This window comes from Juglans microcarpa x Juglans regia, chromosome 8D (assembly GCF_004785595.1).
Source record: "Juglans microcarpa x Juglans regia isolate MS1-56 chromosome 8D, Jm3101_v1.0, whole genome shotgun sequence".
Lineage (NCBI taxonomy): Eukaryota > Viridiplantae > Streptophyta > Magnoliopsida > Fagales > Juglandaceae > Juglans > Juglans microcarpa x Juglans regia.
In genome coordinates, this window is record NC_054608.1 from 32,665,529 (window position 1) to 32,676,633 (window position 11,105).

At 34.8% G+C, this 11,105-nt stretch overlaps 1 protein-coding gene across 2 annotated transcripts; it reads left to right on the plus strand.

The window, feature by feature from the left end:
• The first annotated feature begins 284 nt into the window (after window positions 1-284).
• Window positions 285-7,513, plus strand: LOC121243222 (26S proteasome regulatory subunit RPN13-like). 2 transcript variants are annotated; one of them, XM_041141312.1, is made up of 14 exons: window positions 285-437; window positions 623-698; window positions 1,410-1,502; window positions 1,636-1,695; window positions 2,520-2,558; window positions 2,654-2,728; window positions 2,833-2,899; window positions 3,552-3,633; window positions 4,638-4,756; window positions 4,853-4,876; window positions 6,123-6,217; window positions 6,295-6,372; window positions 6,468-6,522; window positions 7,122-7,513. In XM_041141312.1, exons 2-14 carry the CDS (start codon window positions 660-662, stop codon window positions 7,262-7,264), a joined length of 969 nt encoding a protein of 322 aa, XP_040997246.1. In that variant the 5' UTR covers window positions 285-437; window positions 623-659; the 3' UTR covers window positions 7,265-7,513. The 2 variants fall into 2 exon arrangements, with proteins under 2 accessions (XP_040997246.1, XP_040997245.1); XM_041141311.1 differs by lacking the exon at window positions 623-698 and having other exon boundaries at window positions 286-437.
• Window positions 7,514-11,105: the final 3,592 nt, after the last annotated feature.

Sequence of the window (11,105 nt, forward strand, 5' to 3'; positions counted from 1 at the left end):
TATAAAATCGTATTAATTTATGAGTTTATTTTTATATCTTTTTATAGTTATAACATTTCTCTTATGATTCTATATACAAATCTTTTAAAAAAAACAGTTAAACACACTATAAAAAAAAAAAAAAAAAAAATTCAATTAAATTTTTTATTTTTAAAAACTTTATACGAAACTTGCAGTCTCGCACAACCTATATTATTATTAGTTGACATCTAAATGTCACATTCGTAATATTAATGAAAAGCGATGTCTGATTCGAAAGCCCAACTCAGCTCCTAGCCTCCGAACCTTTCGCGGGCCGATCGACGATGACTCCTATAAAATCTCTCTCTCTCTCTCTCTCTCTCTCTCTCTCTCTCTCTCTGAAAGACACGCTCGGGAGGCGGAGCATATTTGAATCCAGTCACCAATTACTCAGGAAAATTCGTGGGTTTCCACGGGTATCATTATAATTGTTATTATCCTCATGTAAACTACTACTACTCCTCTGTTTGGGTTTTGCTTTCTAGCTTTTTAAATTCTGTTTAGGGTTTTATGTGAAGGAAAACTTATCTCTAGCTGTTAAACCATCACTGAATTAACAGTCATTCATCTGTATTTTCTATTTATTCTCTTTCAATTTTAGTTGCAATTCAAAACAAAAGCAATAGACAAGCGGAGCTATGGGTTCGTCTTCATCCGAAGTTTTTCCAAAAATGCAGGTACATATATATTTTTTGGGCTTCATTAACAACTTTGCGTGTGTATGCACGAGTAAAACATACATACATACGTGTGATTCTCATACAATATTCATACTTGTATTCGATATCAATTGCGAGTTTCAGTCCGTATCTCTGTGCAATTTTCAGGTACATGTATTTTTTGGGGATTTATTTTGAAGTTTGCGTTTACTTATAAAAAGCATGTGTGTGTGCATAAAGCTTGTGTTTCATGTATTTGATATCAGTTGCGAGTTTCAATCAGTATATTTAGGTAAACGTGTGTGTATATATAGACGCATACATAATATAGTGTGCGAAGCCTGTGCGTTTGGAGTGATCAAAACCCTAAAGTTAGGCCATTTTGTGCCTACTTTATTTGCCCTTTCCCTTTACTTATGTTTGACAAAACCTCTACTTTAAGTTGGTTTTTTAATCAACAGCCAGAAGTTGGGGCCTTCTGCTAATGCCAAAATATGATTGTATTGCAGCATGGGTGGTTATTGAGCAAGTAATACACGTTATTTTTCTAAACCCCAAATTGAAAAGCTTTATAAATGATCCAAATATTTAGGAACCATAATTAATTATGCTATTTCGTCTATTTGAACATCTAACCAGAAATGTTTTAACTCTATGCTTACTCCTCAATATGAGCACAATTCTTCTTCTTCTTTGTTTTGCATTGTAATTTGAGGTTACTAATGGCAGGAAATCATGCTGGAGTTTCGTGCTGGTAAAATGTATTTTGAGGGGAAAAGGGTTGTCCCTGACAGTCGCAAAGGGCTTATTCGCATAGCAAGGGTATGCCAAGTAAAAACCCAATTGAATTTTTTTCTATGGCATTCTATTTGTCTAAAATCCATCTTAATTAACATTTGAACCTATTGCCTAGAACATCTTTTGAGAGAAAAATCTGTCTTAATATTTGTGTCAGGGGGAGGAAGGCTTGGTCCATTTTCAGTGGATTGATCGGACAAAGAATATTGTCGAAGATGTATCCTAGTTCTCACCTTTTTTTCTACTGGCTGCTATTACTAAAATTTCATTCACTTGAATTCTTGGTTGTTTCTGTGAAACAAACATGTGTCTCCAAACTTTTGATACATTTTATGTTTCGGTACTCACTTTGTTTGGTTTATGTACTTACAATCACCTGAGAGATTGCATAGGCATTTGTGATGAACCTTTTCTTTGTATTATGGTAACTCTATTTTACTAATTTCAATTTATTATCATCATTAACAGTTCTACTTTTTTGTTGGCTTTGTTTCTTCTTCTTTTTTTTTTTTCTTTTTTTTTCTTTTAAGATCTACTGCTGGTGAAGCTAGAAACTACAGATATGATTTTTGTATTTATGCATGTCCATGAATTGGAAAAATGATTTTTGAAGTGGAAAATAGTTGGAGATGGCTACATATGAGTGGCTTGTTTTACTTTTTCCTTTTGTTTTAATGATATGGTCAGAGGCATTATTGTTTTGAAGGGTTGTCATCGTTACTTAGTGTTTATTATATCACGAAATAAGTAGCGAACTGATTGTCTCTCTTCTTTGTTTCTTCTATGGATGTAGAAATTGACAATGGGATTCAATGCTTTCACTGTTATTAGATTACATTCTCATTATTTTTCTAATGGTGGTTTCACATTATTGCTTATTCCTTGCCCCTTTGCCTTGGTAAGTCTGTTGTATGTCCCCCCCCCCCCCCCCCCCCCCCCCATCCTCTTTTAGCTCTAATTCGTATTCAACTCTTTCTTTAACTGTTTCTTATGCGGCTATTGTTCATATGTTTCTAGATTTTCCTTGACACGTTCTTGTAGGATCAAATAGTATTTCCTGATGAGGCATTTTTTGAGAAGGTACATCACTATGTATTCCATTGTTTTGCCTTTACAGTTGTGGTATGTTTGAGTATATTAGTGATCATAAGTGATGCTGTTCATGGTTTACTCAGGTTAATGTTTCATCAGGACGGGTGTACATATTGAAGTTCTATAGCGATGACAGGAAGTTCTTTTTTTGGATGCAGGTCAGGTTCATTATTTATATTTTTCTTTCTTTTCTCCTTTTGTTTGTTGTTAGCTGAGCCGCTAGTTCTATGATTTGATATCCTGTTCCTTAAATTGGTTCCAGGAGCCTAATGCAGATGGTGATTCACAATTATGTAGTGCAGTCAATTACCACCTCAATCAACCAATAGGTATATAATTGCTGATTTAATTCAGCTATCTATTTGGCATTGGCTACATGGATCTTCTTTTTTGATTCTTACTAAAGGCCATATTTTTATCAAACACAGTTTATCATTTTTTGCTTCTTTACTGAATGCACATGTTTTTGGGTCACTATAAGTTTTGAATGCCTCTAAACTAAAACAAACCATAACATTGACTGTTGTGAACTTGTTGTCATGTTGCTATCCATGAGTGCCCCCCCCCCCCCCCCCCCCCCCCCCCCCCCCCAAAAAAAAAAAAAAAAAAAAAAAAAAAAAAAAAAAAAAAAAAAAAAAAACCAGGCAGAGTGCAGAAGCATCTTTTTATATTTTCTTTCCCTTTTCTGCTGTTTGTCAAACATCCTCTCTTTAGCCATGCGTATCCTATTGAAAAGTTCCCTTCCCATCCTGCCAATAACATATCTTCCTTGATTTCTATTCTTTGATATCATAGTAGCACATGTTTGACACTTAAGATACCCGATTTTAATTCCACCTGGACTTCATATTTTTGTTTTGGATGCCATATATTATTTTAAACAATTTCCACTGTTTAATGACCATTTAACCTGCTTGCCCTGATTATCTGCTCAATTCTGAAAGCTTTGGCCGTTTAGAACTTTTCTTGCTGTTATAGCAGAGTTCCCTGGTGAAGAAGATCCTGATCCTTCCATTCCTTTACAAGTTTCTGAAGATATGGTTGAAGATGATATCTCATCGAGGTACAGTTTTTATAGTAAAAAAAGTTTCTTTTCCAAGTCATCATATCAAACAAAAAGGGTTCTCTTAACATGATTAGATGGGCGAATAGGACTAATCAATAACCCTGGCGCTGAAAAGACCAGTCACACTTGATTACTGGTTAATTGGGTCTGGTGAAGAGTTCAATTGGATGGGGTTCAAGTTAACAGTCTACAATGAGTTCTGCTTTAATAGCTTCACCTTAGCACATGTATAAAGAAGATTGGATTTGTTTTCAGTATCTATTCATTGTTGAAGCTGATGCAATGGGCATGCTTTACCCAGGAATAAATAGTTTTTATCAGAGTGGATTTCTTTTGCAGTTTCTATTCCTGGTTGTGGCCCTATATCACATGGAGCCTGCTTCCAACTGCTGATTATTTTTCAGATATGTTAGAAAAGGAAGCCATATCTTTTATGGTTGAACATTAATTTTAAAATCCAATATTCTGATTAGTATGAAATTGCTTCAAACAAAACGGACAATCAACCCCACTTTTGTGGCCTCTCTGCTACCCTCCATCCAGGGCCCTCTTGAGGGCCTCTCTAGCCTGTAAGGATGCTATTATGATCACACATAGGTAGAGAGTGCCAACCTCTGGTCTCCACCCTCTTTACCCTTTTTTGCTTTAAAAGAAGGGCTACGGCAGCTAGCTATATGAGTTTTTAGTTGATAAATGTAGCATTTGAATTTAATGGTGGCTGGGTGAAGATTGTGGGATGCAATTTGTAGATGCTCGTCCATCTTTTGTACAATCTTCAAGACTGGCATTGCTTTGAGAGTGGTGCCCCATGTTAAATGTGTAGCGTTTAGCTACAAAAGTTTAAAACGGCGTTTTAGTAGCCATAGAAAGCAGTTGATTCCTTTGAAGCTACCTGGACTGATATAGACAACATATTGCACAGCAAACTAAAATTTAGATTGATTAAATTTTTCAATTTGCTGGACATTACTTTGATTCAATCTTGATATTTTGATTTCCAGGGCTGGAAACTTGGTAGGCCCAAACTTGGGTGTGGATGTAACTAGTGAAGTCACCTCTTCATCTGGACCAGTGAAATTGGAGGACCTGCAACGAATCTTGAGTAACATTGGGCCTGCAGGTATAAAGCTATCTCCTTAAAGAAGGCTTTCATATATATATTTTTCCTTTAATGGTCTAAAATCTCACACTTCAGTTATGTGATTATACATGGCAGATAATGCTGAAGATTCAGATGGAGGTGATAATTTGCTTTCCATTCTCTCGCAATCTCTGGTATCAGCTTTAGTAGAAAGAAGTTTTTCAATCCATGCAAACTTTTGAAGCTGTATACCATAGAGTTGTTCCCATGTTGGAGATTTCTTAGGACCAGCAATTGCATTTATCTCAACTACACAGTAGTTGCTGATTAAATCAAATAACTTAATACGAGAAAAAGAACAATAAATAGATAATAAAAAAAAAAAAAAAAACAGTGAGTTGTGTTTGTTAGTCTAGTCAGATGAGGAATTCTTTAGCCAGATCAAAAGTCATTGAATGATGCCACCCCCAGAACTTTGGTTCAGAACTTGTTGGGTTGCAGGCATACTGGGGTGGAGCCACTTCTTTGGGCACTTCCGCACTTCCTGAGAATGCTCTACATCTTTCTTTATGGTGTGTTGGTGATTTCTTTGCTCCATGTGAATCCTTGTCCTGGTTGTTCACCAGATTTCCCTTTACAGATGTGTTTGAGAAACCTTTGTTGAAGGACAGCTATTTGTGACGCATATTTAAAATCTCTAGTGGCAGTGAACCCCTCTAATATTATGACTACATTAATTGCTGCGGAAAAGTGTCTTTTTCACACTCCACAACCACAAAACATACATTATCTGGTGGAAATAAAAAGAAGCAAGACCTATTTATATTTTTCATTTATATTGTCCTTTAAGTCCTCCGTAAGCAATTCTGTGCACGCCAATGAGCTCTAGCTAAAAGTGCTTCCTACCCTTTTAAGAGTAACAGTGGGTTTAAAAATCACAGGGGGTCTCTATAAGTTGCAGATACAAAAAGGAAAGCTAGTCCGATCATCATATTCCCCATATGCATATCTTTTTTTCCTGTAATTTATTACTGATGCTTCTGCTCGTGCCTTTTGATTCTTCTTCTTTCTTTTTTTTTTTTTTTTTTTTTTTTTTTTTTTTTTAAGATTGTTGAACTAGTGATTGTACTGTAAGAGTATTATTACCTGGTGGCAGTTCAAATTTTAAAATTAGGTTGCAGGATGTTGATTTCCTGTGATATGCCTTATTGGCCAGATCATCTCTATTGGCTGGCTTTTTGTTAGCTCTCCTGGTAGCGTAATTAGGTTAAATTTATCTGGAAAAACATGCAAGTAGGATCTACAAATGAGTTTATAAACCTGCAAGTAGGTTAAATTTATACAAAATACATTTTTACTTTCATTATCAAATGGGTTTAATTTCGTCTTTCCTTTTATTGGTTAGGCTTGGGACTGAGAGATATTTTGAAGCCTGATTTGATAATGCCGTTGATTGAGACATTGCCATTGGAACAGTGTTTAACATCATACTTACCTGAGGTATACAGTTGTCATCTCATAATCCTTTTCTGCAGTGTTGCTCCATTTTACGAGCTTTAGTGCTTATGTCATTGCAGGGTCAATGGACTCCAGAGGATATATTGGAGTTGCTGCAGAGTCCACCTTTCTGCCAACAAGTGGATTCATTTACTTATGTGAGTATTTGTAGGCCCGCCTAGTTAGCTTATTTTTGCCAAGATGTTTAGAATTCTGAGGATAAACCTTCGTTTGTTTTTGTTATCTTGCATAGGTGCTTCGAACTGGACAGATAGATTTGTCTCAGTTTGGTATTGACCCAAGTAAATGTAAGTCGTTATGGTCCAGAATCTCTTAGGGTTGATTTTGATTCCCAAGTTTAATTTACAATATCATGTATATCAAGCACGTCCTTCATTTTCAGTTTTGGATGGACAATTGTGAGGGTGACATAAAGCATGTAGGTCTGGGTTATTTACTTGTTTTAGTGCTTTGATGTTGAGAACAGTCCTTGAAACGGCCTGGCAGTTTGTGTTTGTTAAAGACCATCTGCTGACTTGAACAGTCCCAAATGGTCACCAGTTCAAGTCCCCTTAGGGCTGCTGGAAGTTTACCTGGTCGTTAACTTCAGGGCCCCATGGAATTAGACGAGGTGCGCGCAAGCTGGCCCGGACACCCACGGTTATAAAAATAAAATAAAACAATCTGCTGATCAAAACATGTAAAGAGCTGATGCTGTTTTTGGTTTCTGTTTTCACAACTCATTGCTTAGGAAAATGGAAATAGAGAAGGCAAGCATTAGGAAAATTCATGTTTATCACGGTTGTCTTACCTTGCATATGAGTGGAATTATGCCATCATTATTTGATTTATCCACTCATTAAGTACGCCATCATGACTTCTTATTGTCTTTCCTATTCTCTTACAGATAAGTTCACTGTTTTATCTTTTCTCGAGGCACTTGAGGATTCTGTTTCCGGGACATCAGATTCTGAGGAGTCGAGGCAAGACGACAAGGATTTGAGACCTCAATCATGTAAGCGGAGTGACGCCATGGATGAGTCCCAATAGCGGAGGCACTTTTATGTATCACCTGTTAGTTTGTTTTCTCCTTGATTGTTTTTTGGCGAGTGAGACTTATCTGCTCACTTACCACCTACATTTTTCTTCATGGGAAAAAGGGCATGGCTGTTGGGGAAGAAGCAATGAAAGGTATTGGTATTAGTTTGCTTTCATAAGTCCTCTGTACACATATCTATAAATCCTCAGATATTTCTTCTTTTTTTTTTTTTTTCAATAAACAAATTGAATGATATGTTACATTAGATTCATTATACGCATGTGACTGAAATAGCTTGGATTTTCCATTTTTTTTTTCTCGATACATCAAGATTCGACATTCGAGTAATCGGATTTAGAACTAATTAAGTAGCAGAGGAGAGTAACTTATCACATAAAAATATTAAAGATCCATAATTTATCACTAGTCACATGATCAAACTAAATACAACCGTTTCTATAAGGGCTCAAAAAGCCTCAACACATAAATTATATTGCAAGTCGTGTTTCGAGCAAAATATCCAAATTTCTTAAATGGTAAAATTTGAATTGTAGTATTCAATTTTTGAAATTTTTCTTCTAAATAAAATTATATTATATAAGTATTTTATTAGATGTACTGTCCACATCGACTTTATAACTAATGTTGCAACTAATACGTTGTAATAGGTTGATGGTTGATGAAATAGGTTGTACCTGCAAAGGCCGTTAACATAAATCAAACATCAATGCTAATGCTTTTGCTGCTTACTGCAATAGGTTGCACCTGTAAAGGGCATAAACATAAATCAAATAGCCTGGAAACAAGCTCAATTTAGGTGTACTGTTCCTGAAGGAACCATACTTTCTCAAAGCATTAGCATTGGCTTCATCAAAAGCCTTACCAAATGCAAAATATGATGAATTTTATCAAAATAGAGCTGCATTGGATTAGTCAAATAGATAAGTCTGAAGCTTTGAGCTACAGTAAATGGATAGGTTTCTTCAAATGTGAAGGGCTACTATTCACTCATCAAATCTATTTTTTATTCACTTTTAATTTTTAAAGGTCTTTTTTATTCACGTTTAATCTCCAACCATCTTGTAATAATAATGCAAGAATCAAATTAAATTATTAATTAACATATGATTAGTGTAATTGTAAAATATATAAAAAAAAATTTATTAAAAAAATAATATTATATTATTATTTTGATGAATTCAATGGCTAATTCAATGTGGGATTATGGCTAAGAAGGTTTTGGATTTATAGAAATCATATATTTTTTTATCAAATTTTAAAGATAACTTTGATGAAGTCAATGCCAATGCTCTCAACCCTTTAATTCTAGTGGGGCCATATTATTTGAAGCAACACTTTCCCAGGTGATTCTTTAGTGAAATGCAGTTGTTAGACCTCTTTTGTTTAACATGAAATCATTCATTGTCCTGATAGTTTAAATTGATAGAAAGAAGATTTAATTTATATTATATTTTTAATACTCTTCCTCACATGTGGGTCTGATTCTCTATCAATGAGTAGATTTAATCCGTAGAATATTTAATTAAATAAGATAAAGTGTAAAGATGGATTCAAACTCAATAACTTTATTTTGAGATCACGTAAAATCACTACTTTTTTCAAAAGATTAAATTGATAAAAAAAAATTATTAATTTCTATTATATTTTTAATGGCATAAACAAACCTTCAAACAAAGACGAAAGTTATCCCTTTTTTAGGTGATATGTAAGACTTATGATCATACGTCTTTGCCAACTCTCACACATATATTCGCGCGTATTTACTAATTACTTTACTGTTAACATAACATACAATATTCTAAGCGTAATTAATAACTCGCACCCTTTTGCTGCATTGCCCAAAAAGCATCAGCAGTAAGGCTGAGCATAGACCAAGTCAGAGTCGGAGGAGTCGATATGGACATCCTCCGACTCCAACTTTGTTAGAGGTCGGATCGCTGAGCACAGACCAAATCAGAGTTGGTATGGGCATCCTCTGACTCCAACTTCTCGGAGTGGAGTCAAATTTTGTTACACTATTTTCAACTTCATATTTGGCACACTTTTTAAAAAAGAGTTTTTGTGTGTGCTTCTAAATTTAAATTTTTTTCAAAAATCACAATCAAAAGTGAATTTACTTTTTACTAAAAACATAACAAAAAATAAAAACTAAGTAAAAACAAGTAATATACTAAATTACTAACATGCTTCATAAAATTAAAAAAAATTAAAAAGGACTAAGGACTAAGCACTACAATAAACATCCACTCCCATCATCCATATCCAACTAATCACTACAAAAAACATCCACACACATCATCCATCAAACACATCCAAAAATAAAAATCAATCACACCCATCATAAACATCCATAATAATATTTTGTTACAACAATTACTACAAACATTTTCTAAGTTCCAATTCTGACAACAAAAGAAACCCAACATTTTCTAAGTGCCAACCAAAATAAATGTTTCCAACAACAAGTATCAATGCACAACAAATGAACTAAAATACAAAATGTTCCAAGTGCCACATCCAGTTATCTTCATCATCATCTTCCTTCTTGTTTGTCTTGGCTTCCAGCTTGTCCTGCGGTGGAGCTCTCAATTGGGGGTGCCTGGTTAAAGAACGAAACAGATGACGGGCTAAATAGTCATTGTTAAGGAAGAGACCAAACAAAAAAACAGCCCCAAATGTAATTAAAGTTCGTGGTTAAAGTTCTTGATTCAGACCACCTGAATGACCTAATTAATTTGTTATATACACATATATATAATTAAAAACAGCTTCTATTAATGTTTCAGCTTTCCTATAAAATCACTTGAATATTTAAGGTGCTCTATAAAATTAAAATCATGGATTCATGGATTCGTAATATTAACCATAATATCCAAGCATATTTATCCTTTTCACTTGGCTGTAACAATCATAAATTATTTAATCTGGTTTTAAGAACTAAATCGTATCCCTTTAGGCTTTAAACTTTTTATGTAAGTAGAAGAACTAAATCATATCCTTTAAAGATTTTCTTTATTTTGTTTGATCATCATAAATACTTTCCCATACATAATAAAAACCGTTCTGATATCCTCAATAACTAATGCAAATTAAAATAAAACAAAAATACAAACGAAATCAAACACACAACCATCACCGAAGAAAAAAAATGGGACTTTATATATATTACAGAAGGAACGAAAGAAATGACAGACAATAGCCGTATATATGTGCATCCTACATACATAACAAAAAAAATGAACCGAATGCCTCTCCTCTCGCCCACATTCTCACAACAAAATGAACAAAAAATAAAAAGGAAAAACCCGGGGTGGAGATTCAGAGGAAAGTGGGCGACGAGGAGGCAAGGGACAACGTCTGCACAGTGGGGGTAGAGATTTAGAGGCGACCAGTAGCCAGTCAGCTATGGGCCAGCGGGGCTCTGCCGCTACAGGAGTAGGGACCTAGGGTTTTCAAATTGTCTCTTGAGAAGTGAGAGTCTAAGAGAAAAGAAAGAAAAATTTTAGACATAAGCTCCACCTCCCTGCACAGTACTGAAAAACATGTGATTTACTTTTTTATCCTCATATTTTCATATTGAACTGAAATATAAAATATGAGGGTAAAAAAGTAAAATCACATATTTTTAAGTGTTGTGCAAGAGTGTAGCTTCTGTGTAGCATGTCTCGAAAAAAAAATTATTAGGGAGTTGAGTGAGGAATTGAAGGTCTTGAGTCTCAAAACAGCATCGTTTTCGTTATGAAATGACGTTGTTTCCTGGGTAGAGTAGAAACTAAAAAGGCTATAAATATAAAACGACACCGTTTTCCTCTGGGCTTTGGCAGCAGCAAA

Coding starts and splice junctions, on each gene's coding strand:
- LOC121243222 (XM_041141311.1), top strand. CDS start 306: ATGACTCCTATAAAATCTCTCTCTCTCTCTCTCTCTCTCTCTCTCTCT. Junction 3,634..4,637: donor GAAGATGATATCTCATCGAG/GTACAGTTTTTA, acceptor TTTGATTTCCAG/GGCTGGAAACTTGGTAGGCC. Junction 6,218..6,294: donor TAACATCATACTTACCTGAG/GTATACAGTTGT, acceptor ATGTCATTGCAG/GGTCAATGGACTCCAGAGGA.